General features: G+C 39.0%; 1 protein-coding gene across 3 annotated transcripts in view; it reads left to right on the top strand.

Moving 5' to 3' along the window:
* The window catches only part of Rgs6 (regulator of G protein signaling 6), a 570177-nt gene that overhangs the window by 13070 nt on the left and 529568 nt on the right, over positions 1–27539 (top strand). For all 3 annotated transcript variants that reach the window (XM_076848119.2, XM_076848117.2, XM_076848116.2), the window contains exon 2: positions 11334–11437. In XM_076848119.2, the coding sequence (XP_076704234.2) occupies positions 11354–11437 (84 nt within the window). In that variant the 5' untranslated portion in view covers positions 11334–11353. The remainder of the gene's footprint in view (positions 1–11333; positions 11438–27539) is intronic.

Here is a 27539-nt window from a genome sequence, read left to right as displayed (position 1 = left end):
ATATGAAATGAGAAAAATAAAATGTTACTTCTGCAGTGTCTGTAGTCAGTAGTATTAGAAACTCTGATCTTAGAACCCATACTTGCAAAATTTAAGAGGAGAAGCAATAGCTATCTCAAGACCCAAGTTCTAATGCTGTTTCTGTTATTAACCAACAGGATGATATCAGAATTCCACTTGACCTCCCCAGAACTTAGTGTCATCCTCTGAAAAATAAAGTTCTTGGACTTTTTCCCCCAGACAGAATTTTTTTTTAATGTGAAAGACTAAATAGTAAATATTTTGAGCTTTGTGGGCTGTACAGTTCCTGAATTATGTCATTGCAATGGAAAATTCATCATAGGTAAAGAGTAAAGAAATGGGCCTTTATTTTTTTAAAAAATTTAAATATTTACGTTTTAGTTTTAGGTGGACACAGTATCTTTATTTTATTTTTATGTGATGCTGAGGGTCAAACCAGTGCCTCATGCATGCTAGGCGAGTGCTACCACTGAGCTACAACCTCAGCCCCGAGAAATGGGCCTTTATTTACAAAACTTGATTTATGATTACAAATGCAAATTCATACAATTTTCATGTGTCACAGAATCTTATCATTCTTTTAACTTTTTTCAATCTTCCTAAAAAATAAAATTTCTTGCATTCAGACCAAGAAACCATTTCTTGCATCCAGAGCATAGAAAAAACACTCAGCAGCTACATTCATCCCAGGGGCTCTGGTTTACTGACCCTTGTGTTCCATGAATGTCAAGGGCTACTCCAGAACTCTGTTAGGCATTAGTATGCTAGTTTTTAATTTTTTTTCCTTCTGTTCCATGAACATAGTTCAAAAGAATCTTTTTTTTTTTTTAAATCAGTGAAGAATAAAAAAAATAAAAGATTTTGATTTCACCTCTGTTCCTTCTCTGGTGTTGCTCTTTCTTTGTGTAGATTCAGATTTCTGACTTATATAATTTTCCCCCGACTGAAGGACTTCTTGTAGTGTTTCTTGCATGGTAAGCCTGCTGGTGATAAATTTTCTCAGTTTTTGCTTGTCTGAGAAAGTCCTATTTTCCCTCCACTTTGGAAGGATAAATTCACTAGATGAAGCATTTTCAGTGGGAGTTTTTTTTTTTTTCCTTTTGACATTTGAAATATTCCAATCTGCACTCTTGCACGGGGTCTGATGAGAAGTCTTCTATAGTTTATATCCTTGATCTTCTATAGATAAGGGTCTGGCTTCTTTCAAGACTTTCTCTTTGTCTTTGGTTTTCTGTGGTTTGTATATATTGGGTATTTAGCCTACTTGGTGTTTTAGAATCTTCCCAGATCTGTGGTTTGCTGTATGTCATTCCTTTGTAACTTTTTCAGTCATTATTCCTTTGAATATTTCTTCTAGGCCTTCTCTTTCTTTACCAGAAATTCTGATTCCACTTATGTTGCACCTTTTGATACTATTTCATGGTTCTTTGTCTTCTCTCTCCCTCTCTCTCTCTCTCTCTCTCTCTCTCTCTTAGTTTAGGAATTTTTTGTTGACCTTCAAGCTCACTGTTTTTTTTTTCTTGGCCATTTTGAGTGTGCCAATGAGAACACAGAAAACATTCTTCATTTGTTACAGTGTTTTTTATTTTTAGCATTTCCTTTTTAAAGTAGTTTTTAAAGAAGAGTTCCTATTTCCTATCTCTCTGCTTTCATTACCATTTATATTTTCTATTAGAGCCCTTGACATTTTAAATCATACTGAAATTTTCTCTCAGTTAATGACACAGGTAATTCTAACATCTGTGATGTCTGAGTCTGATTCTGGTGAAGACTTGTCTATTTAGGATGTGGTTTTCTTTGCCTTTTAACATGCATGTAAGTTTCTCTTGATAGTCACCCATGATTTATTAAGTAAGAGAAACAGAGGCAAATCAGACCTTTCAGGTGGGGTTTTATTTAGCCTGGTGAGGAGTCGGGTTGTGTTTAAGGTTTTTGGAGCTGGAAGTTGTAGGTACCAGAGGCTTTGAAGTCTGCTATTGTTTTTCTTTTTGCCTCTTCTTTGGACTTCAGGTTTCTCTAGGTACTTCTTCGTAGGGAGCTCATGTCTTAGAGGTCTTTTAGCTGTACAATCTGTTCAACTGGAGTCCTGCTGCTGTGGGAATGTACTAGAACCATGCTTAAGAGTAGAAATGGAAGAATTTCTACTTTCCCCAATATGAGAAGTCAAGACAGAGAGAACATGGTGGCTCAGATGAGGGTGTCTGAAGACGAGGGACTTACCTTCTGCTGGCTTCCAGTTCCATAGTGAATTTGAAGCAAGTCTGTCAGCTGAGACTATGTGTTAAGTTGGGCAAGAAGAAGATGAGATAGTTCAGAAAGTCAGAAAGAAACTTGGTAGGAAAATATCATAAGTTTGATGGACAGTGTCAATTACTCATCTAAAATGTTTGTGGTCGTGAATTTAAGATGAGCTGGTTGATACCAAGCCCCAGGCCAACATCATTCTAAATGGAGAAAAATTGAAAGCATTCCCTCTAAAAACTGGAACAAGACAGGGATGCCCTCTTTCACCACTTGTATTTAACATAGTTCTTGAAACTCTAGCCAGAGCAATTAGACAAATGAAAGAAATTAAAGGGATACAGATAAGAAAAGAACTTAAACTATCACTATGACATGATTCTATACCTAAAGGATCCAAAAAATGTCACCAGAAAACTTCTAGAACTAATAGGAAAACTATCCCATTTATAATAGTCTAAAAAATACTTGGGAATCAACTTAATGAAAGAGGTGAAAGACCTCTACAATGAAAACTACAGAATACTAAAAAAAGAAATTAAAGAAGACTTTAGAAGATGAAAGAGCTCCCTTGTTCTTAGTATTGTAAAAATGACCATACTACCAAAAGCACTATACAGATTTAATGCAATTCCAAATCAAAATCCCAATGAAATTCCTCATAGAAATAGAAAAAAGCAATCATGAAATTCATCTGGAAAAATAAAGAGACCCAGAATAGCCAAAGCAATCTTTAGCAAGAAGAGTGAAGCAGGTGGCATCACTATACCAGATCTTAAACTATACTATAGAGCAATAGTAACAAAAATGGCATGGTATTGGCACCAAAATAGACTTGTAGACCAATGGTACAGAACAGAGGACACAGAGACTAACCTATATAAATACAATTATCTCATACTAGACAAAGGTGCCCAAAACATATATTGGAGAAAAGATAGCTTCTTCTGCAAATGGTGCTAAGAAAATTGGAAATCTGTATGAAGCAAAATGAACTGAAACCCCTCTCACCATGCACAAAACTCAGCTCAAAGTGGATCAAGGACCTAGAAATTGGACCAGAGACCCTGTGCCTAATAGAAGAAAAAGTAGGTATAAATCTTTATCATTTCGGATTAGGCCCCTACTTCCTTAACAAGACTCCTATAGTGCAAGAAATGAAATCAAGAATCAATAAATGGGATGGATTCAAACTAAAAAGCTTCTTCTCTGCAAAAGAAACAATCAGTGAGGTGAGGAGAGAGCCTACATTTGGGGAACAAATTTTTACCACACGCACATCAGATAGAGCACTAATCTCTAGAATATAAAATAACTTAACACCAAAAAAAAAAAAAAACCCAATCAATAAATGGGCTAAAGAACTGAACAGATACTTCTCAGAAGAAGATATACTATTAATTAATAAATATATGAAAAAATGTTCAACATCTCTAGCAATTAGAGAAATGTAAATAAAAATTAAGATTTCATTTCACTCTAATCAGAATGGCAGCTTTTAAGAATACAACAAGTGTTGGCAAGGATGTAGGGGAAAAGGCACACTCACACATTGCTGGTAAGTCTGAAAATTGGTGAGCAATCTGGAAAGCAGTGTGGAGATTCCTTGGAAAATTGGGAATGGAACCACCATTTGACCCAGCTATCCAACTCCTCATTCTATACCCAAAGGACTTAAAAATGGCATACTACAGTGACACAGCCACATCAGTGTTTATAGCAGCACAATTCACAATAGCTAAACTGTGGAACCAACCTAGATGCCTTTCAGTAGATGAATGAATAGGGAAACTTTATTATGTATACACTTTATTATGTATACACTTTATTATGTATACACAGTGAAACATTACTCAGCATTCAAAGAGAATAAAATCATGGCATTTGCAGGTAAATGGATAGAATTGGAGAATATTGGCTTACTTGACATGCTAAGCGAAGTAAGCCAATCCCCAAAAAACCAAAGGCCGAATGTTTTCTCTGATATGTGGATGCTGATCCATAATGGGGTGGGGGTGGGAGAGCGCAGGAAGAATGGAGGAACTTGGGATAGGGCAAAGGGGAGGGAGGGTTAGGGTTAGGGTTAGGGTTGGAGGTTTGCCAGGATAGAATGAGACAGAAAGAGATAGGTGTGGGGATGGAGGATATTTGTATAAGAGTAATTATGGGTGATTATCACATTGGAGCCATTGAAAGAAGAAGTTGAAGGCAGAGGGAAAAGTAGCCACGGAAATTAAAATAACCTATAGTTTCTGTAGGTTAGTGTCTAAGTAAGTTTGAAGACTGTTTGCAGTGAGTATTGGGTAAATGAGCTGGCAGGAGGGAAGGTGGGCAGAGTGGGGGTGCATGTGTTGGGATTTGTCTAGCAGAAAGGGAGGGAAATCTTTTAAGGCAGCAGTGGAGAGCCCAAGGGAATGCCTCCCTTGCTTCCTGGTCTTGAGATATTATTGGGTTGTGGATACTGGAGCTGCAGGAGATGAATGTCCTCAGGGGAAAGGCAGGTTTCCACTAAGGTCACCAAAGGTCAAAATTCAGAGACGGGGTGGAAGGACAGAGGGGCATATTATTTACAGAAGACTTTAAAGGGCAGGAAGAGTCTACAGGGAATCAGTGGGGCTGGGGGTGTCCTGAGCAGTGTGGGGTTCAGAGCCTTGGTATGAGAAGATGCCTGGATGAATTTGACCTTCAGCAGCAAATTGCAGTGATTCTGAGTGCAGGACCGTGAGAACCTCCCAGGCCCATGTAGATTCTGTTATGTGGTGAACTTTTCCCTTCTCCCTCCTAGCTTACATTTTAGGACCTTTGTTTAACATAGGGAATACAAAAACAAGTTTTTTTTTTTCTTTATATGTGGCTTCAGTAGACTAATTTGTTCAGGCTGTTAGGGAGCTGCAGCAATTGGATAAGATGATATTTATTTATGTCTTCAGGTTGGATTAGCATGGAGAAGTCAACTTCTGACACTCTAGAAAGTAGAATGAAGGAAACTCAGATGAGTGGAGGACCTACTGTGTACCAGCTTTTGTGTTAAATACTTGCTGTAGGTGGTCTCATTGGAGATTGAGACTGACAGGTTGGAAAAATCGGGCATTGGATTTAAGTCTGGGCTGGAATTTTTAGTTCCTTGGCTAAGCGGTGCAACTTTGGGCAAGTCACTCTGTGGTCTCAAGTCTCCATTATTTTCTCATCTGCAGAGTAGGAGTAATACCATCCACCTATTGCAGTTTCTGACTGAGCTGCCCAAGTGATTCTAATGAGCAGGCAAGGCTGAGAACCTCTGCTATAGGGCGATTAGCATTTGTTCCATTTTACAGAAGAGCAGACAGAGACTCAGAGGCTGCCTCCGCTGCTCATGATCATGCAGTACACAAGTTATATGACTCGGATCGAGAGCCAGTTCTTTGACTGTAGGACCCTTGCTTTATTCATTTCATTGGACCTTAATACAAGGGAAGCTGAAAGGCCCTTAGCATGCACGTCTGCCCAATGTGAGGTGATGTGGGGGTGAGATGAAGGGATCAGGTGAATGGAATCCAGGTCAGTGGTTTCCAAACCTGGCTGTGCTTCCAAATCACCTGGGGAGCATTAGGGCTCTAAATCTCCAGGGACTCCCTTAGGCCTACTGGATCAGAGTTTCTGGAACATGGAAACCAGGAATTTGCATATTAAATTCTCTCCCAGGTTATTCTTGAGGCTAGTAGTCTGGTTCCAAGGACCTACTTTTGGGAACCATTGAATTTTTCAGGTCTGAAGTCCTGAAATGATCACGTAGTTCTTTCCCAGTCTAACACTGGGTGACCGGCAGTGCCACCAAAATTGGCCTTCAGCCCTACTGGTGTACTACTGGAAACACACTCGATCTGTCATTGAGCATTTGAACTTTGAGTGTATAGGAAATGTCAAGTTGGCAGACTCTGCTGCAACAGAGAGAGTTGTTTGTTCTTTAGAGCTGTTGTTCTTGCTTCTTTCCCCTGGAGGTTCCTGCCTACTCAGTCAGATTAGAGCTATATAAACAAGCTTGTACTACTGAGCTAGCACACATCTTGTAATTTTTTTTTCTTGAGTGCTTAACATTGCTGATAAAAAAAAATCCATTGGTTTTTTAAATAGGCTGTGAACTTGAAAGAATATGGAGGACAGGAAATAACATCCACAGGAATTTTTATTTTGCACCATCAATATTCAGACTATATGACAGTCAGGGTTTGGTGACGTCTCCTACATGACATTTCTCTGAATAAGGTTTTGAGGACTGGGCACAAAAAGTGGCAGGCCTGATGTTTAAGGCTTTTAGCGGATGCCACAATGATTTTTGTGACATTGTCATGTAGCTGTAGTTGTCTTCCTCTTAGTGCTTCATCAGGATGCCCTGAGGAGGTTGTGGTGTTGCTGAAGGCTCAGCCTCAGATGTCCAGTGTTGGACTGTCTGAGGGTGGGGGTGGACTTCTCCAGGATTCTGACACAGGTGGCCTGGGAATTTCATTCACCCCAACACTGGCCAAGAACCACAGTCGGTTACCACAGTCATCATGTGCATTACCCTATTCCCTCTTCAGAAACAACCTTGGCTAGTGGAGGGTTCTCATCTTCTAGGTGAAGGGCTGGAGGTGTGGGCTGGGGAAATCACTCACCAAAGGTCTCCTAGGAGGCTCAGTGAGGCTAGGGCCGAGAAGGCTTCCAAGCAAGTCCCTTCGTCTTTCTTCATCATCGAGGTCCTTCTTCCCACTCTATTCAGCACTGTTTTCTGCTGGACCCTGGACTTTGCTCTAGAGTGGCTGCTGTTATCAAGAAAATAGGGGGCTGGGGTTGTGGCTCAGAGGTAGAGCGCTTGCCTGTCATGTGTGAGGCACTGGGTTCGAACCTCAGCACCACATAAGAGTAAAATAAAGATACTGTGTCTACCTACAACTAAAAAATAAATATTTTTTAAAAAAGAAAATAGTAAGCATTTGTTGTAACTATAAGTTACAAATGCATAAAAATTTGGAGTAAATCGCAGGCACCGTCCTGACTTTCAAAATATTTGCTTATCAGTTGTGTCCTAGATGCTTAAGTGGTCGCCCCCTTTGCTGTACTCACCACCCTTCCCACACAGTCCCTTTTACCCAAATTGCTTGTGAATTCCAGAAGTGGATTCCCTGAGTCTGGAGCTGGCTCATGTCCATAAGCCCTGGGGAAAATCCTCACGTGTGATTGCACGCGTGGGTCTTGGGTCTGTGGGCAGTTTTCCTGACATATTATCCAGATGAATCTTCATTCATTCAGAATATTTAGGTGACCGCTCTGTGCTAGATCACTTTCTAGGTGCCCAGATAGAGGGATGAACCCCACTGATAGAGCACCTGCCCATGTAGGTCTGACTTTCTGGTAGAGGAAATCCCTGATACACAAGGACATCAAGTGCCCAGAATGCAGATGGGTGTGAATCCCTGTTCTCTCACTCTCTGCGCTCGGGGCTGTCTCTCACTTAACCTCTTTGAGATGGCATCGTCTTCATTTCTCTCCAGTGCCTAGCACAGTGCTGAGTTACTTCTGGGGCTTCTGATGTCCAAGCCTGGTTACTGTCGTGTAGATGGAATGGCAAACCCTGCCAACCTCAGGTGCGTGTGGTCATCCTTCCACTCCCATCTCAGTTGTCACCTCCTCCTGCTCTGAGCCATCAGAATTGAGCACATGCTCATTGCAGTGTCCATTGCACCTGTCACCCTTGCTGGGCTATTAACATCTTAAGGAACACCTCTGTGAGTCTTTGCCTGTGTTTCCCCAGGACCCAGCAGGGAGCCTTGAGAAAAGAGAGCTCAAGAATTTGCCCAAAGAATACATGTCCAGTTCCTGGAACCTAGAGGTGAGCAGTGGTATGGCAGGAAATGCTTTATGAGGAGGGATGCTGAGTGGGACTGAGAATCTCTATCCCAGTATTTGGGGTGATTCTTTGAGTTCGGCACGAGGGCTGTCATAAGTAGAGGAGATGAGCCAGGATGTAGGCAGACAGAAGGGAGATGGCATGGAACATCCTAGTATGTCGTTGCAAGTAAGTCAGAAATTTTGAAGTTCTGAGGTGGGAGTTCTAAGGATGCTGGTTTGCATAGCTTATGTCCATCTGAGGTCTGGGGAAGCTGCAGCTTGACCTGGTTTGGACAGCTAGTTAGTTGCAGACCAGGGCTGGAGGTGGAGATATATTAAATATTAAAAATTATACTAGGACTGTGGTTGGTGACAGATAAAGGGGAAAAAAGGCATAAAGAGGTGAAGTAATGTAGTCCAGATCACATAGCTAGTGAGCAAGGAGGCCTGGGTTCAGATCGGATGACAGAAGCCAACTTGTCACCACTAAGGTATATCTTCTCGAAGTTTGTACCACGCATAGTCTGAGCACATTTTCAATTTTCCTCTTTTGTTAGCTGTGAGTCATTATAGGAAATTAATATGATTAACATGTGAGTTCTTTCTATTTTTTCTATTATTATGTGTTTCCAGAAAAATTATTACATTCTTTGAATAGCGTAATGAAAGTCCCTGGATTATCAACTGCGAGTATACAAGTGTAATATACATACAGAAAATGGAGAAGGTTCTTTCTTTTTTTTTTTTTACTACATTAAATTTAAAACATTCCTGCTTATTTCTGCTGCACTTTATTTAAAAGAAATATCTTACAGCATATTGTAATGAATGAAAACCTGATTCTCTGATCTTAGGAGCCCCAGCGTTACAGCCAGTGAATGGAATTCTAAAATTCTTACCTACATAGGTTTCACGTCCACTTCTCTCCATTTGTTGACATATGGACTAGGAGGTAGCTATATTCCTATTTTAGAAAAGATTCTTTCTAGACACAGAAGAATTAAGCAGCTTGTCTGAGTTTCAAAACAAGTTGATAGAGGAACCAAAAATAGAAGCTTTTCTAGTGAATACTAGATTCACTAAATTTCCTAACATAGACTCTCTGCATTCACCGAGCAGTTTACAGACCAGGTCCTGGAACATCACTCTGTTTGAACAACAGACATGCTTCTGTTGGTGGGAGGGGGTGGCTGGGGAAAGGCGAAGGAGGGCTGAGACATTTGTTTCTAGGTCATTTCCAACCTTGCTGTTATTGCACAGTTTTCTAGGTGGAAAAGAATAGGCTTATTAAAGAGAAAGTGTTCATTTTAAAATAAAGCAATGGAGACCCGAAAGGGCTCTGTTACATAGATAAATGAGCATACATAAATGGATTCGGTTTTTGTTTTTCATGCTCTGTTATATTCTGTATTAGGGCAAAGGAGGAGGCAACTAAGTAGTTGTTTAAAAATGAAACAGTGTGCTGTTCATTTAACTTTAAAAGCCACTGATTAGAATAATAATCAGTGTTTCCATGTAGTACTCTATTCATGGAAATACTGATATAACAGAGAGTGGAGGTAATACAATGATGCTCTTTATTTTTTCATGTAATCTAATTTTAAAATACATTCTAATTCACAAATGATGAAGAAAGCCAGCAACATCATTCAAATGGGATATGTTGGGCAATTAAATTCTTTGTGTAAATTACAAATTCCCGTCTCTCCAACTTCCACCCAAATTTATTTTTATGGAATGACCTTTGGTACCAATTTATTTCATAATAGAATATTTCCTGAGTTTTTTTATTTTGAGTGGATAGCCGTTTTTTTGGTTAGGTATGGTATTTATGAAAGTTTCTTTGATGAAAAGCCTATGAATTTTGTGCAAATAATTCAGGCAGGCTCTTGGATTAGTGATAACATTTGTAAAGGACTCTTATGGCTTTAAGCTATCCTTCATCCCTCAGGTTTTTTTTTTTTTTTTTTTGACCCTTACCTACAAGGTCACTGTGGAATTCACATTTCACTGATGAGAATCAATGTAAAAGGATGGTGTCCTCATGGTTCTGAGCATACAGCAGGTGTCTGATACATTCAGGGTAGGAAATTAACAAAGAGTACCCATGGGTTATTTAACTTGCCTAAGGTCATGCAGCAGGTATAGTGTCACACCAAAAATTGAACTTGCTTCATCTTCAAATATATAATTCAGTGGTGTTTAGTATATTCAGAGAATGCTATGACCCATCACCTCTTTCTAGTTCCAAAATATTTTCATCATCCAGAGGAGACTCCATATTATTTGAGCAGTAATCCCCTTCCCTCTTGTCCTCTCCCCAGCTGCTGGCAAGTATCAGTCTTCTGTCTCTTTGGGTTTGCCTATTCTGGATAATCCACATAAATGGACTCTTACAATATCTTACCTTTTCTGTCTGCCTTCTTTCGCTTAGCATAATGTTTTCAAGATCCCCCTACCTTGTGAAGTGTATCAGAACATCACGCCTTTTTATGGTTGGATAATCTTCCATCGGATATACATGCATGTTTTGTGTATCCATTTGTCCACGGATGGATTTCTGGGTTGCTTCCACTTTATGGCTCTTATGAACAGTGCTGCTATGAACCTTCAAGTGCAAGTATTTGAATATTTGTTTTCAGGTTTGGGGACTATATTCTTAGAAGTGGAGTTTCTAGATCACATGGTAATTCTCTGTTTAACTTTTTGAGGAACCATTAAACCATTTCTCACTGTGACTGTACCACTTTCCATTCCTACCAGCAACAAATGAGGATTCTCATTTCCCCCGTTCCTTGAGAAGACTTGTGTTTTTGAATTTTTGGTTTTTTATTATTATAACCATGTTAGTGGAAATGGAGTAGTATCTCCTTGGGATCTTGATTTGCATTTCCATAATTAAAGACTCACATTTTAATGCATTGAATTAATGAGAAATTTGGCTTTGGTAAGACAGAAATCAACATCAAAATGATTGTCTTCATCTGTCTTCAGGAGCTTAAGATGGCATATATCTGCCCGTAGGTATAGGACTCTGGGCTGAAAATGAAGAATATTTGGGATTAGAATATACCCTAACTTTTAAAGAAATATCTTGTAAATTAATCAGGAAAATAAAAATTATGTTTTGTTTTCATGGCAAAGATACTTAGTTCTTTTGCACTTCAAAAAAATTTATTTTAAAAAATTCTTTCATGGCTTAATGGTGTATCCATTTATTTTCACAGTGTGAGAGAAGACACTCAGGATGGCTCAGGGATCCGGGGATCAAAGAGCAGTGGGGATTGCTGATCCAGAGGAGAGTTCTCCCAACATGATAGTCTACTGCAAAGTAAGACAGACGGCTTCTTCAACACTCTGCAGGCCAGCTCTGTGTGTCTGTTCTCTGTAAGGGTTGATGGGTGATTGACAGCAAGATAAATGTCTTCTTCCCAAACTGCATTAAATGATAAATAAGTATTTTCTTCTCATATCCTTTGATGATCTAATTCTCAAATTCAAGGAAATTAGGTTTGATCATACTTAAAAACTCGGTATTCAATACTTAAAAAAATATTATTCTATTTATAGTTTTGTTTAAGCCTGAAGGTTGTCTAAACAATGCTAGTGGAGATGTATTCTCCTTCAGCATAAAGGCCTTTACTGTGTAATGTATGATACATCCACTGAAAGTTCTTTGTTCTCATAGTATGTACAAGATATGGACTGTATGCCTGCATTAAATGCTTATAGTTGGCAGGAGACAAATGAGGTACACACATAACCATAATAGAGTCTAAGCATTAATTTTCCAAAACAGAGGTCTTCTGAGTAGAGTGTTACATTATCTCAGAATAAGAGGAGAATTCTCCCAGCTTCCCAGGTCAGGATGGGCTTATGGAGAAGTGGTCTTTGGACTTCAGATTAAAAGATGTATAGGGTTGCTGAATGGGGAAAGCAGAGGGGCGGGGGAAGCACATTGCAAGGAATTTGCTCTGTTCAGCAAAGGCACAGAGTTATGGGAAGTAAACAGCCAGCAGAAATGATTAGTTTGGGCATAGGGATAAAAACAAGGAGTAAACAGAGGTAAAGTTTTGCAGAGAGAGGCTGGACAAAGCCAGATTGTAGAGTTATGAGCAGTTTAATCATAAAACACTTGTGTGCTGAGAGTTGTAAAATCCATATGTCTCTGGGATTGAAAGTCCTGCCCCCTGCCACCTCCCCGTGTGCCAAATGGATTGTTGTCAAGACAGGGTGCAGGCTCTGGGAAGGATGTTTCTGTGTCTGTGAAAAGGGCAAGGAAGACACTAATCTAGCAGGGTAATTCCCTTCAGAATCGAGAGGGACTGATCAGAGGGAGTGAAGAGTCTGAATTAAAAATAACTTGAAACTGAATGAATATGGAATTAGGCGGCAAGCAGACAGTCAAAATGACTAGATTTTTGACCTTGGGTGATAGACGTTGATGCTGTGAATTCAAATAGGGAATTCAGAAGAAGATGCTTTAAAAGAAGGAAATAAGGCACATGATGTTATTTTTGCAAACAATATACTTAAGGAAATAATTCCTTCTACATGTTTGTGAAAATGTATTACATATTAATAAGGGAAATGGATTAATGTTGATTCATTTCATTAAACATCCGAGTTGCCATCTGGGTTTGGTTCCTTCGGCAAGTCTGTTGAATTTATGTGAATCATATGGACAATGTTGAACTTGACATTCCTGGATGATCAACACAGGTAATTTTTCTCTTTTCTTTGTGAAAATTGAACTCTCATGTTATCCTTGCTCTGGGTATAAAATTCTGTACTTTTTTGCTTTGATTTTTTTTGTGTGTGTGTGCTTAATTTGAATGCTGAGATAATCCATCTCTAAGAAGTATGCTTATTAAATTATAGTAAGGAAAAACTTACTATAGATTAACGGAGCTGAGCAATTAGTGAAGCATACAGAATAATAGGAAGACATTTATTTATTGCTTCCTTCTCCTCCCCAAACTAGGAGGCCCTGTGCTAGGCTAGTAGCAGCATGGGCTTTGGAGTTAGGCCTGGGTTAAAATTCCAACGTTATCACTTTCTAGCATTGTGACCTTAAGCAATTTATTTAACTTTTTTGATCTTATAAAAGGGAAAAAATGGGGATGAAGGTTATTGGGAGGTTATTCACTCTATAGATGTGGGAATGGGTTACCTTAATGCTACTTGGACATGATGTGGTATGTAATAAATATTTCTTTTTATCTGTGAGTCTTATAGAGACAGTGATCCTTGGAGAGAAAATAAATTATAGAATGTGTAAGTATCGATACTGTTGATAGTTGACCGAAGTAAATTTATATATAGTAAGTTGCCTTTTTAAGACACAAGCAAACAATACAAATATTTTATATTATTCAGGGAATTGCAAATCTGTGTATTATTAAAGGTTAATAGGAAATATAAAGGTCATATAATCCAAACTCCTTTCTGCTAGAGTGTTTGGTATTATGTTGAAAGAAAAGATATTCTTATAGTTTCATGAGAACTTGAGTTTCTACTCTTAGGGTGTTACTAGTTTTTTGTTTTTTAAATTGAGAAACAAACTTATCAATCATTGTGGCTCTTTAGAGATATGGCCACTAGGGATGGGAATGTATCTTGCTTCCTTGTGACACACTTTTGCAGGGGTATGTATGTGTTTGTGTTCCATGCTAGATTAATTCGTCTCTAAAAGCAATTCACTGAATCTGTTCCATTTATCTGAAAGAAAAGTTGTGCAGTGTCCAGACCGCTGAACCATTTCTAACTTGGCGAATCTGTCTTACTGGACTCACAGAGGTATACCTGAAACATGGGAGAGTCACGTGGTTTTCTACTGCTAGTGCTTCTGGGCCTTTGGCTATAACCCAAAGCTTACACCCACAGAAGGAAGTTAATCTTGAGGTGTCATTCAGGGTTCAATCTCGAAAGCAAGATCAATTCAAAGCGTTTTCTATGGAAGTGATAGTTTGTCCCTGTGATCTCTTTTTTTTCAAATTTGAGGCCCATAAAACCAAACCCTTTCTTAGGTAACTGCAACTAAAATTTACCTTTTTGAAAATTTCACTTTCATTCTTGTTTTCTTGCTCTTGCTTGTTGCTTCCTTCTCTTGTCTCAGACGTTTTCAGTGTGAAAGTTTTGCTTGGGCTGAGTGGTTTTGATTCAGAAAAAAAAGCCAAATTAGAGAAGTAGAGCATCTGGGCCAACTTCTAAATAATAAGTGGGAGGATCATGTTCATGATGTTTGATTTTTATTATTTTTAATTGACATAATAATCGCACAAATGTGTGGGATACAATGTGGTGTTTTGCTATATGTATAGTTTATGAAATGCTCAAATCACAGAAATTAGCATATCCTTTATCTCAAACATTCGTCATTTCTTTGTGGTAAAACATTTAAAAACCTCTCTTTCAGCTCTTTTGACATACACAAGATGTTCTTGTCAACCAGGTTGTTGTCACTTTCAAATACCATTTAGGATAGCAACCTTCTGACACATGAGTAATGATGGGTGGGATCTGTAGGCCCACAATCTTGAGAACATTCTTCATTTTCTTTTCATGTTTTCATGTCATTAACTGTGAGAAGTTGTACTTTTCCCAAGGCATGATTTATTTATTGACTTGAGCAGACTTTCTCATTTAGTTTTTCATCCTTCATATTCACATTTTGGATTGGAGGTGTGTATGAAAAATGTATTGGTCACATTCAAGATCTATTTAAAAGAAACTTTAATTATTCATTAAGACACCCAGACCTGTCAGCCTTTTTCATATTCCCAGATCCTAAGTATCCTGGGTCATTGAATTGCCCAGTGTAGTGACAATACCTGAAATGATCATTTAGGGGTCTTTTAGAGAAGCACTAATCCTCAAAAGACCCCCTCCTCAAGATATTTTTATTTTATTGGTCTAGGCTGGGTCATAGAAATCAGACTTTAAAGAAGTCCTAGGAGAATCTGGTGCTGAACTAAGTTTGAAAGACACTTATTTAGTTTTTGTTAGTCTCTGGGTACCATAGGTGTTGCCAAGTCATGGTGAAATAGGTGTTTTTAACTGGATATTTTATTTCATAATGATTCATAGACCTCTTTGGATTTGGAAGAACAGAGCTCTTGTCATAGTGCTGGAAGCAAAAGATTTTTTGGTAGCTTTTTCTTATAGATTTTCTAGTTAACGCCCTTGTTTTACATGTGAAAAAACTGAAAGTATGGAGAGGTCGAATAACTTGCTTAAGGCTCCCCAGCAATTGCCTAGCGAGGCCCTGAGGGTCCAAGGAGCCTGATCGCACAGGTCAGAGTTCTTGGTAGCATCTGATGAAGTCACTTTCTTATCAGCCACAAAAAGTGCCATGACCACATTGTTGGAGCTCAGCAGCCATTGGCTGAGTCAAATAAATGAAAATATTATGCGGCAGATCTTTGGCTTCGATGCTTACCTTCAGGGATGTGACCTAGGTTCACTTCTCTTATTTGTCATGCTAACATTGCATTCCAGGCACTGGACGTCTTATTTCTTGGGTAAAGATTTTCTGAACTGTTTACTCCCTTTTATAACTAGGATTTTTTTTCTTTTTGAATAAGAGTAGATTGCTTTCTGATTTTGTTTGATTTTTTTTTTCCTCTGAGTATTGTTAACAATGTCTCTAAACAAATTTCCAAACTAGACTGGTAATTTGATTTAGTAGAACTCGGGGCTCTTAGATGGTGAATGGAAGAGAACATTTTAGCTTACCTTGACCTGGTTCCGGGTCAAGAGGCAGTACTCTGGGATGGAAAATGCTGAACAGGGAGCTGGGGGCTCTGGGTCGTAGATCCCAACTTTAGTTCCTACTGCTTTGGCTCTCTGAGGGTGAACTTGAAGTTCCTATCCCTGCTTCTTGTTTTGTCTTTCTCTCTTGTGCATTCTTTTCCTCCTTCCTTGCCGATCATGAAATACTTTCGCAAAAAGAATACATTCAGTGTCCATGTATGGTAGAAAGAAGAATAAAATATGAACCTCACGTACCCACCACTGACCTAATAAATAAAATATTATTTCAGCTTCACTTTATCTTTTGTAATGTGAGGGAATTCATCTAAATAATGTGCAAATACCTTTCTGCAATGCTTTCAAAGTTGTGTTCTCTAAACTTTTAGTCTTCTCAGAAATTAATGGCTGATATCAAAACAATGCTGTGAGATGACATACATGTCTAAAGATCTTTTGAACATTTTTTGGGAAATATTTTAGACAATCTAAGATAACCTAAATTGCACTAAGGCTCAATCAAATTTAGTCAGGCATTAGAAGAAAAAAACAATTTAATTGTGATGATTTAACATTCAACAGTGAAAGTTAACCAAGCTGTCTCCTTGGTGGCAACTTGTTTCTTTGACTTGTTAATAACATTTATGACATTTGAACAATTATTATGCAGTAGTAATTTTATGTTATATAGATAGCAGCAATGGTATTTAAGTAGCAACACTGTACATTGTCAGTAACCCAGTGTCATGGGTGAATTAGGGGATTGAAAAGAAGGAGAAAAAGTCGATGTTCTGATATGTCATGGGACGGTTCCACAGCTTTGTCACTGATGGCTTCCTTTACCTGTTAGTTTCTAGGTATTGATTCCTTTTCTACTGGAATTTGAGTCTAACCTTTGTTTTACTCTGATATCCCAAGGTCTCTTTGCCTAATATTTGTGAACTCTCAAAGTCCTGGGAAGAAGCTAGTGTAGACATACTTCCAGAAAGTAAACATAATGCTGTTTTAGTTTCAGAGGCAGAGGTATGCAGCAAGGAGAGGGAAATTAGCCTGAAGAGGTTGGGTTCATGGAGGAAGTCAGAAATAAGGACATCTTCAAATTCATACAGAGCAGTGATAGAACTAAGTCTGGGAACCTGCAAATCCTGGTAATCAAGGCAGGACAAGGATTGGAAACCATTTAACCAGCAAATGTATATTGATGTCTTCACGCTGCTAGATGTCAGGAATGCAATTTAAGGGTGGAGTCTTGAATGAGCCCACAAGCCAATAGGGGGAAGATGGGTGATTGACAATTTCCATGTTGGTAGAGGCAAGCCAAGCAGTCTGGGAGGAGATAGAAGGGTCCTGGATGCCACACCAGCAGAGGGTGATTAGGGTGTAGAAGACATTGGAGGATTTGGCAGTTGCCTTCATTCTTAAAAGATGAACAGGATTGGCATGGTGGAGAAGGGATAGAAGTCTAGGGGACCTAAAGACTGGCACATGCAAAGGGGCAGAGCTGTGATGTTTTATACTGAGTTCTGTAAATTTCATGTGGCTCTTTCCATGGACCTCGATTTCCATGACAAAGGGTTGATAAATAAAGTTGGATAGGTAGATTAGGGCCAGAGCACCGAAAGACCCATGCTTCGTGTCAGGGAGTTTCGATACTGCACAGATGTCTTCCCTTGGTGCCTCTACACCCTCTACACCCACATTCTACCCCTCTACATGCTCTCGTTTGCTCCAGAAAACTGAGCCATTTCAAGAAAAAAAAAAAAAATCTGAGCCATTTGGACTACATTTGCAGGGCTCCAGTTGAGTTTGGTCAGTAGAAGCCTGGAGAGAAACCAGAGGAGACTTCCTGCCTTGGTTCTCCTCTGCAAGGTCTTGGCATTGGCTGTATCCATTGACTGCAGGTCACTGATGCCCTTGGGGCAGACTGTTCTCCTCTTCTGGCTCCTGACAGCTTTCCTTTTCCTCTACTCATCCTCAGGTAGCTCTAGTCCATATTATTTATCTCAAATGCAGTGACTTAGACAAAAGATCTGTTAGGTCAGTTGCTGTGCGTTCCTGACACAGGTTCAAGCAGGTTCCTGTGGCTCATCATCTCTCAAAAGACTACAGTCAAAATGTTGGCTGGAATCTCAGTTTCATCTGAAGTTTCAGCTGGGAAAAAATCCACTTCTAAGCTCTCTCCTGAGGTCCTTGGCTGGGTTCAGTTCCTCAAAAGCTGTTGGAGTGATGATACCAGTTCCACACTGGCTGCTGGCTAGCCGTCACTTTCAGTTCCTTGTCACATGTCCTGTCCATAGAGCAGCCCACACTGTGGCAACTTGTTTCAACAGTGAACAAGTGAGAAGAGGCAGAGAAGAGGCAGAGAAGGGGTGTGGGTGATAGTAGGCCTAGTCTTTGATAAGCAATTTTGGACAAGATGTCCCACTCTTTCTTATATTAGAAACAAGTCACTGGGTCCATTTTGATAGGATGCACTGGAATCAAGGAAATCATTGTGAACCATTGTGGAAGCTTCTACAATATATGGCTGTGCTTCCACTAGATACTGGTTTTCTGTTTGTTGGTTTTGTTTGTGGTTCCTCTCTACTCTGTTCCTTCTTTATACTTGGTGCTTTTGGAAGTAAATCTCTCTTGAATTGTGCTGTTATCTGTCTACCATCTGTTTGCTGATAAGATTCTGACTCATGCAGGATTATCCCACAAGCCCAGGGAAACCCGTGAGGCCCTTTTTTTTTATTTCATTAGGAAAATTTTCCATGGAAGGATTGGAGGCAGAGAAGTTATATGTTCAACGTGAAGAATGGCCTTTGAACTAGGGAAGTCCATGGGAGGTTCATGGTGGGGGTTTATGGGGTGGTCCGTGTGGAGGGAGTTCAGGGTGGAAAGAGGGTAAGAGAAATGGTGGGAGTATAGACAGGAGAGCAGTTTCAAGAATGCCCAGGAATTCAGGTAAGGACAAATGACATCCATTGTTGGTGGCAGTGGTAATATAGATGAGGGGGTACATTTGAGAGATGTGTTGGAGGCAGAATCAATAGGACTTGGTGACTGTAAGCTGAAGGGAGGATTTGAGGTAATGAGGAGGGGTCTTTTCACCATGTTATTCCTGAGAGTTCTCAGACAGTCTCCTGGGACAAAGTTTTGAACCACATGCCTTTAGAACTGGATTGTCTATCTGCCTTCTCCCTGTATGTATATACATGAAGAGTGTTGTGCTAAGAGTATGCAGCTGTGCCAAGATAGCAGGGTATGTATTCTGACTGAATTTATACCAGCTCATGTTTGGCTCTGAAGCTGATTCTACTTCCTGTTAAGTCTAACTCTGTCTTTTGCAAAGTGAGGGGTTATTTAGGCTGCTGATCTCTAAAATATTCTTCAGTTATAACCTTCTAGGGCTTTCCTAATAAAGAATAAAGAAATCTACACTACTATCTATTCTTTCTTAACCTCCTTTGTTATTCTTTTAATTTCCTTGATAATGTTAACCCAGACAAAACCATAAAAACAGGTAAGTCAGAATGCTTAAAACAAATGCTTGTTTTGGTCCTGAATATTTATGGCTTTCTTTCTTTCATTCTTTTCTTTTTTTTTTTAACATTAAATAAAATTCCCAAGGACTAACTTCAGAGGGTGTTTGGGGTAACTCACTCAATTGTTCAGACTGCATTTTAAGATTCCTTTCATTCATTTAAAAAAAATTTTTTTTTTGCTTTAGGAAAAAAAAAAAAAACTGTTCTGTTTTCCTTTTCTCCCAGGATTAGACTTGCTGGAAGAAAACCTTCCCATCATATTATCTTGGTTGGCAGGAGACAGGCAGGCAGGCAAGTCCCAGACTGTGGTATCGGTGTCCACAGATGAAAGGGAGGGTATTTTTACAGTGGGGACTTGCTCAGTATGGTTTAATATGATGTGTTTCCTTGAGTATAACTTTCTAATTTGAAAAGCCGTTGGTCTGTTGAAGGCTTCATTTCATCTTCCCATTTTTTTTCCTCTTTTCATTTCAAAGAGGGCAGATTTTGCATATTGGCAGTTTATCTTGCTGTTGACACTCCTTTGCAGTGGAGAACCTGAATGACCAAAGAAGAAGTTCCCTATTGGCACAATTTCGAATAAGAAAAAAAAAATTAAAAGCCAATAGATGGCTGTGAATGGAAAAAAATAAGTAAGCTTTAAAATCATGAGAGTTAAGAGAATTATTTTTAAAGATTCTGCTAGTTTGCCAATACAAATGAAAAGAGGAAATGAACAAAGTTTTGGGTTGGCCTTCTCAAGTCTAAAAATGTATTCTATCAAGGGGATGGAAAGTATGTGCCAAGAGAGAGATCTAGACAAGTGCCCACTCCAAAAGATTATTGAAAGCCCTGTGGCCAATAATATCAAAAGACTGGAAAGAAATATCCATTGAAAGACAGCTAGTTAAGTCATTAGAGTGGGTAGGACTCCTATTTGGAATGATGCCACAGTTTATTGGATCACTGTTTTGATAGATCTAATGATTGTCTTGAAAAGGAGGATGTCTACTGGTATTGTGTGATGTGGTCAGAGTGAAAAAAAATGGGTGTGTGTGTTGTGTGTTTTAACTTTGAGAGTTTATCATTTTTTAAAAAAATAAAAAATTTAATTTTATCTGTTAAAATGTTATATGATGGTTATATAGATTTGCTCAGGAGCAATCTTTTCTATTGATTCTTTTCTACTCCTTGGTGCTCATATCTGGGGTCATTTTTCTTGTGTCTAAAGAACCACCTTTAGAATATTCTTTCGGGGCAGATCTGGTGAAGATAAATTTGCTCAGTTTTTGGCTAAAAATGTCTGTGTTTCATCTTCAGTTTCTGAAATGTTTTTTCCCAAGATACAGAATTACCGACTGTCAGTTATTTCTTTCCATACTTTGATACCTGTCATTGTTCTTGTCATCTGTTGTTTCTGTTGGGAAGTTAACTAGAAGTTTTACTGTTGCTTTTTTGAATGTAATCTGTTTTTCCCTTCTACAGGTTTTTAGATTTCTTTTACGTTGTTTACAACAATTTTACTGAATTGTGATTTTTTTTCTTTTATTTGTTCTCCTTAGAGCTCATATTACTTTTTAAATTTGGTGCTTGAAAATTTCTCAGCCACTAACTTTAAAATTTTAATATTGCCTTTACTTAGTTTTTTTTTTTTTTCCCCTCTCTTCTTGGAACTCTGTGTATATGTTATCACTTTTTCCCTCTGAGTTTCAGACGCTCCTCATGTTCTTTCTGTATTTTCAGTTCGTTTGTTGTTTTGTGTTTCAATAGGTATATTTTCTAGGGACTCATCCTCCACTTCACTAATTCTATCTTCAGCTGATTAGATAATCTGTGGTTAAATCCATCCCATTGAATTTGTAACCTTAGTTATTGCTTTTTTTAAGTTCTAAGATTTTCATTTAATTCTTTTATTATAGCTTCCACTTTCCTGCCAAAATTCTCTATTTTGTCACTTAATTCCTAAAACATAAAAATCATAGTTATTTTAAAGTCTATGTCTGATACTTCAAAATCTTTGTTACTTGCTAGACTGTTAAAATTATCCTTCTCTTATTCCATATTTCTAGTTACTTTTTTTTGACGTTCTGGGCATTGTTTATACAACTAACACTGGAGAGAGAATTCAAAGCTCTAAGGGAATGTTATCTTACTCCTGAAAGGATTTAGTTTTTTCAAAATATATCAGTCAGTTAAAATGAGGACAGGTTACCTTAATCTAGCCAGGTATTATTTGTAGCTGATCTTTAGTTCTTATTAGGACTAGTATATTTCCGTATCACCTTTCTTCTTTGTAGGAAGTCTTCTGTTTCCAGTTAAAACCTGGGGGTTCATTCAGGCTTCTCTCCTTAGAGCCCTCTGACCTCTAATTTTTTAGCGCCATGAGGCTGCTAGAGTCTCTCTATTTGACTTCTCAGTTACGCCTTTTGCTTAAGAAATGGGTGCTACCTTTGAGAGGAAAAAGCAGTTCAAATCATCAGGCTCACCTTCCTAGCTTTCTTCTTCTTTCAGATCATATCCTCACACATTCGTACTCCCTTGGTTGCTCTTGGATACCTTCAAACATATGTAACAGAATAGCTTCCAGCCTTCCTGGTTGCTCTGGGGAAGAAGGTTATTCTGAAGTGCCTAGTTAGCTGTTACCAGAAGTGGAATCCAAGAATACTGACTTGAAATAAGACAGACCTGTTTCTTAGAGCCTCAGTTTGCTATTAAAGTGTTTTTAAGAGACATTTCCTGAACATTATTGATTTAAGGTGGTGGTTTTAGAGATGAAGAAGAGTGAGAGAAACTTTAAGCACATTTAGAAAATAATTGAATGGGCATGTGATTAATTTTAGGTTGAGGATGAGAGAGAAGGATTCAAGGATTATGCTCAGGATTTGGGCCTGGTTGGCTGATGGTGACATCATTTGGGAAAATAGCAAGAGGAGGATGACACTGGGCATAATGTCACCACAGTAACCAAATGACATTTATTCACCCAACCTCATTCTACAGAACTCTACAAAGAGGGAATATATCCAGGAAAACAACTCTAATATGAAATGGACCTGAACAAATGCTTTACCTGGAAAAAAAAAAATCTTACCTGGCTCCAGGAAGCTTTTTGGTCTAGAAAACAGGAAGTAGCTTGTATCTATCTGTCAGTACAACATTTCTGAACATTTCCATGTTAGTTTCCTAGGTTACTACAATAAATTATATTTGAACCAGAAACTATGGTTCAAAACAACAGGAATTGATTCTCACAGTGTGAAGTCAAGGTGTGGCAGGGCCGTTTTCTTTCTGAAGCTCTAGGTAGGAATCCTTCCCTGCCCCTTCCTACCTCTTTGTGGTTGTTGGAGATCCTTGTGTTCCTTGACTTATAGGTTCTTTCCTTGTTCTAATATTTGCCTTCTTCCCTGTCTACCTGCCTCCATGTTTTCACATGGACAATAGTCATTGGAGTTAATCCCCACCACCCCAAATCCAGTACAGCCTCATCTTAATTAATTATATCCACAAAAACCCCATTTCCAAATAAGGTCAGACACATAAGTACAGGGGTTAGGACTGAGCATATCTTTTTTGGGGGGAAATGATTCAATCAAATAACAATTTCTAATCTGTCTCTGCTGAATCTCAGTGCTTTTTGCAAAAATCAAATCAACAGATAGTATATTTATTGAACATTTGCTTCTGAAAAAACACCGCATGGGGAATAAAAAATAGCATAGTACACAGTTTCTATCTAGACAAGCTTCAGTGTAATTGGGGAGACCAAGAGTGCTGCAGGATTAAGGAAGAAAATAAGCATTTATGGGCCATAATAAATGTACCAGATACTGTGGTGTGTACTGTACACATATTGAATCACTTAATCACCAGAATAGCTTGTTAGGTAGGTGGTGTTCCCCATATATTATAGACAGGGAAACAGAATTGCAAGGAGTAAATACTGGCATCAAGTGCTGGTATTGGTATTTAAATCTATGTTTACTTTGTTTGAAAGCCTGCAGCTTTTTGGAAGAAATCAGGTTATGTAAAATAATATCAAAGCTGTTTGTAAATAATTCTAAGAGAATTGATGTGGACAGTGCAGCTTACAAAGGAGGAAGAAATTTGAAGATGTGAATTGTGTCTTTTAGAAAGGGATGGCTTTGGCCCAGTGGAAACGAGCCAAGAAATCATTCCAGGTAATGGATGCTATGTGAGGAGAGAGCCGTATGTTTATAATATAGTATATTTTATAATGCAGGTGCTCATAAAGTTATGATGGGATTCTGTTCCAATAGCACTATTATAAATTGAAAATATGCTAAATAAAGATACGTTTAATGCCTGCACCCTACCGAGGCAAAGCAGTACACTGCAGGGTCCCAGCTGTTTCCCCTCGCAGGGTGGCTGACTGGGTGCTGAGACTTGCTGCTGCTGCCCCACCTCACAGGGGACTTGTGCCACTTGCTGCTAGCCTGGGAAAAGAGCCCAGTTCAAAATTCAAAGGATGCTTTCGACGGCATGCCTGTCTCTTTTACATGGTCCCAAAGTTGAAAACTCATAAGTCAAGTCATCCTGGAGCGGGGGCTGTCTGTCCTACATATAGAAGATGTACATGGTGCAATTATAGCCTCATTCTTCACATGAGGACTCTGAAGCGAGAAAACATAAACATTTTTAGTTCTCAAACTCATATGGTAAGATATTGGTAAAACTGAGCTTCCTGCCAACCAATTTTCTTTCTTCCTTTCCTTTGAAAAAAATAGTTGTTTTTTTTTTCCATTTTAAAAGTAGTAATTCATTTTCAAAAGACTCCTAGCGCCAAGTGGAGAGAAAAAAAAAAGTCTCATATATTCCTATGATGCCCATATGATTAAAATTAGCATTTGGGCCTATTTTCTTCCAGTCTTCTAATTTGTATCAGAAGTATACAATATGTTCACCTCATGGGTAATCATGGCATGCATCCTATTTTATGCTTCCCTATGTTCTGTGTCCTTAGCATTAATCTGTGCCATAATATGTTGTCATCATTCTCAATTTTGAAGGTTGTGTAGTATTCTATGTGGATAACCTACCATGATTTGATTATGTAGTTTCTTGGTTGTCATTAATGGCAAAATTTAGAATGCTTAGATCAAAACTCATGACTTAGATCATGACTCTTAGTTTATAGTGCTTTCTAGAAGGTCAGACTGGACTACCCTGGGCTTTTCAAAAATGTCTGGTGCCACTGAGCTACAGTACATGAGTGAGGGGATTCCTGACAGCCAGGGCTAACGTTTTCTTTACTCTCTGCCTGTTCACTACACCTCCATCCTAGTGTCTGACTAGTACTGCCCTTGATGTCAGGGTACTCAGAAATTTTCAACTTGGAATTTTTCCAAATTTGCTATTTTATCCTCTATTTGTTTTTCATAAGCAGCTAACTAAATAAGAATAACATTTCAACCTCTTTCCACTCCCCACAGCATTTTTCCTGCCGGTACCACCTCTGCCTACAATTTAACCATGGGTTGCTTCTTATATTTTAAAGCTAAATACAAAAGCACAGTTCTGAGAAGCAGCCAAGTTCTGCAGCCAAGTTTGAAGAATAAAACTTTGAAACAGCTCTTCTGTCACATACTTGAGAGGGGAGGCAGGCTTTGCTATAAATACAGTCACATTCCATTTCTATCTCATCCTCTGCAGTCCTCTCGGGTAATGCTTTTTGTATATGACTGCAGTGTTCTCTAACTGCCCACTCACCCCTTTCAACCTTCCCTTTTATACCTCAGTTTTATTTCAATGTTCCGTAGTTTGGGAGTTTAGGGACCCGGCATGAGAGAGGAGTAGACTTTTCTTTCAATTTTCAGGGTTAGGTGTGATGAGATCTGGTGACTGACTTATTAAAACCTATGCGGTCTCTTTATCTGTAACGTTTTCAGCAGCTGCAATGTGCAAGGTTCCTATTGCTGCTGTAACAAATTGCCACAAACTGGGTACCTTAAAACACAGCACACTTTTCCCCTTGTGCTTCTGTGGATCATAAGTCTATAATGATTTAGCAGCTTGGTGAGCCCACTGGAGACTCGAGGGGCAAATCCAGTTCCTTCCATTTTCCAGCTTCCAGAGGCAGCCTGCCTTCCCCAACTCACGGTCCATTATCTTTCCAGCCTCTGCATCCATCTCCCCATCTCCCCTGTCTGCAACCCTCCTGCCTCTCTCTTACAGAAATTTTGTGCCTTCATGGAGCCCACAGAGAAAATCCAGGGTAACCTCCCCATCTCAGAGTCCTTTTTTTAAAATTGCTTTTATTTTTTAAATACTTGACAGAGGAATGCATCATAATTCTTATTATACATATAGAACACAATTTTTCATATCTTTGTATATAAAGTATGTTCACACCAATTTGTGTCTTCATACATGTACTTTGGATAATGATGTCCATCACATTCCACCATCATTGCTAACTCCCTGTCCCCTCCCTTCCCCTCCACCCCTCTGCCCTATCTAGAGTTCGTCAATTCCTCCCATACTCCCCCTCCCTATCCCACTATGAGTCAGTCACCTTATATCAGAGAAAACCTTTTGTTTTTTTGGGATTGGCTAACTTCACTTAGCATTATTTTCTCCAGCTGCATCTATTTACCTGCAAATGCCATGATTTTATTCTCTTTTATTGCTGAGTAATTATCCATTGTGTATATATGCCACATTTTTTAAATCCATTCATCTACTGAAGGGCATCTAGGTTGGTTCCACAGTTTAGCTATTGTGAATTTTGCTGCTATAAATATTGATGTGGATGTGTCCCTGTAGGATGTTGTTTTTAAGTCCTTTTGGGTATAGACCGAGGACAGGGATAGCTGGGTCAAATGGTGGTTCCATTCCCAGTTTTCCAAGGAATCTCCATACTGCTTTCCAGAGTGGCTGCACCAAATTTGCAGTTCCACCAGAAAGGTATGAGTGTGCCTTTTCCCCCCACATCCTCGCCAACACTTATTGTTGTTTGTCTTCATAATAGCTGCCATTCTGACTGGAGTGAGCTGAAATCTTAGAGTAGTTTTGATTTGCATTTCTCTCAGAGTCCTTAACCACACCTACAAACTCCTTTACCATATAAGGTAACATATTGACAGGTTTGGAGGATGAGGGTGTGGACATTTTTGAGGGCAATATTCTACTTACTACACTGCACTGTCTGTCTTAGCAAAGGAAAGGAAAATCATTTTGAAGTTTTACCTCTTTTTATGTTTTATAAACAGGGTAGATATGCTGTCATTTGGGGGTTCCTTTTTGTATTTACTATGGTAGATACGTGGTAAACTGAACTCTGGCTGATGCATCTGTTGGGATCATCCAAAGTCCATTGGAAGGCAGAAAAGAAGAGAGATTCAGAGACAGTAAGGTGCATGTCTGTCTACTTATGGACCCCAAGGAGACTTCTCTTTCTACCATTTTTTATGAGAAGTTGTGAGGCAGACAAGGGCCAATGCAAGGTGCACAGGTGATAGGGGGAGAGTATGACCTTGGATAGTAGCATGACTTGGAACAGATGAGCCCCTTCAAGGAGTTAGTCAAGGAAACAGATGATGAAGCCTAACTGTTGGGCAGAGATTGGGGAGTGAGCTTCTTTTCCCCTTAAGCAAGTTATTAATATCATTAACTTCACTGCATGGCTGAGAAAGAGAGGTGAGTAGGTGAAGAGAAATCTACTGTGGCTGAGGACCTGTTATAACTACAGGACAGCTGTCAGGATGCTCGTCATCTGTCCCCATGCCAGCTTTATAACCTTCAAGCTCAGAGCGATTTTTTATATGTTGAAATTGTTGGGAAAAAAATGAAAATAAAAAGAAAGCAATCTTTCATGACATGTGAAAATCATGTGAAATTCAAATTTCAGTGTTCACATATCAAGTTGAAACACAGCCACACCATTCATTTATGATTTTTTTTTTGAGCTACCAAGAAGGAGTTGAATGGTCGTGACAGAGATTGTCCGTATAATCAGCAAAGCCTAAAATATTTACTAACCGGCTTTTCACAGAGAAGTTTGCAGCCTCTGTTTTAGGAGATTTGGAAGAGATTGAAAAAGCATCTGCAAATGTTCTTGTTGGGACAATATTTCCATAGGAACCTAGACCCAGTGATTCCGTGTAGCGCTGACTCGGTGCCAGCAACCCAGGGAGGGCCTCCCTGGGGAGTGGG

Source organism: Callospermophilus lateralis, chromosome 3, assembly GCF_048772815.1.
Source record: "Callospermophilus lateralis isolate mCalLat2 chromosome 3, mCalLat2.hap1, whole genome shotgun sequence".
Classification (NCBI taxonomy): Eukaryota; Metazoa; Chordata; class Mammalia; order Rodentia; family Sciuridae; genus Callospermophilus; species Callospermophilus lateralis.
The sequence above is the reverse complement of the archived record's forward strand: the minus strand, read 5'-3'. Positions and strand labels throughout refer to the sequence as shown.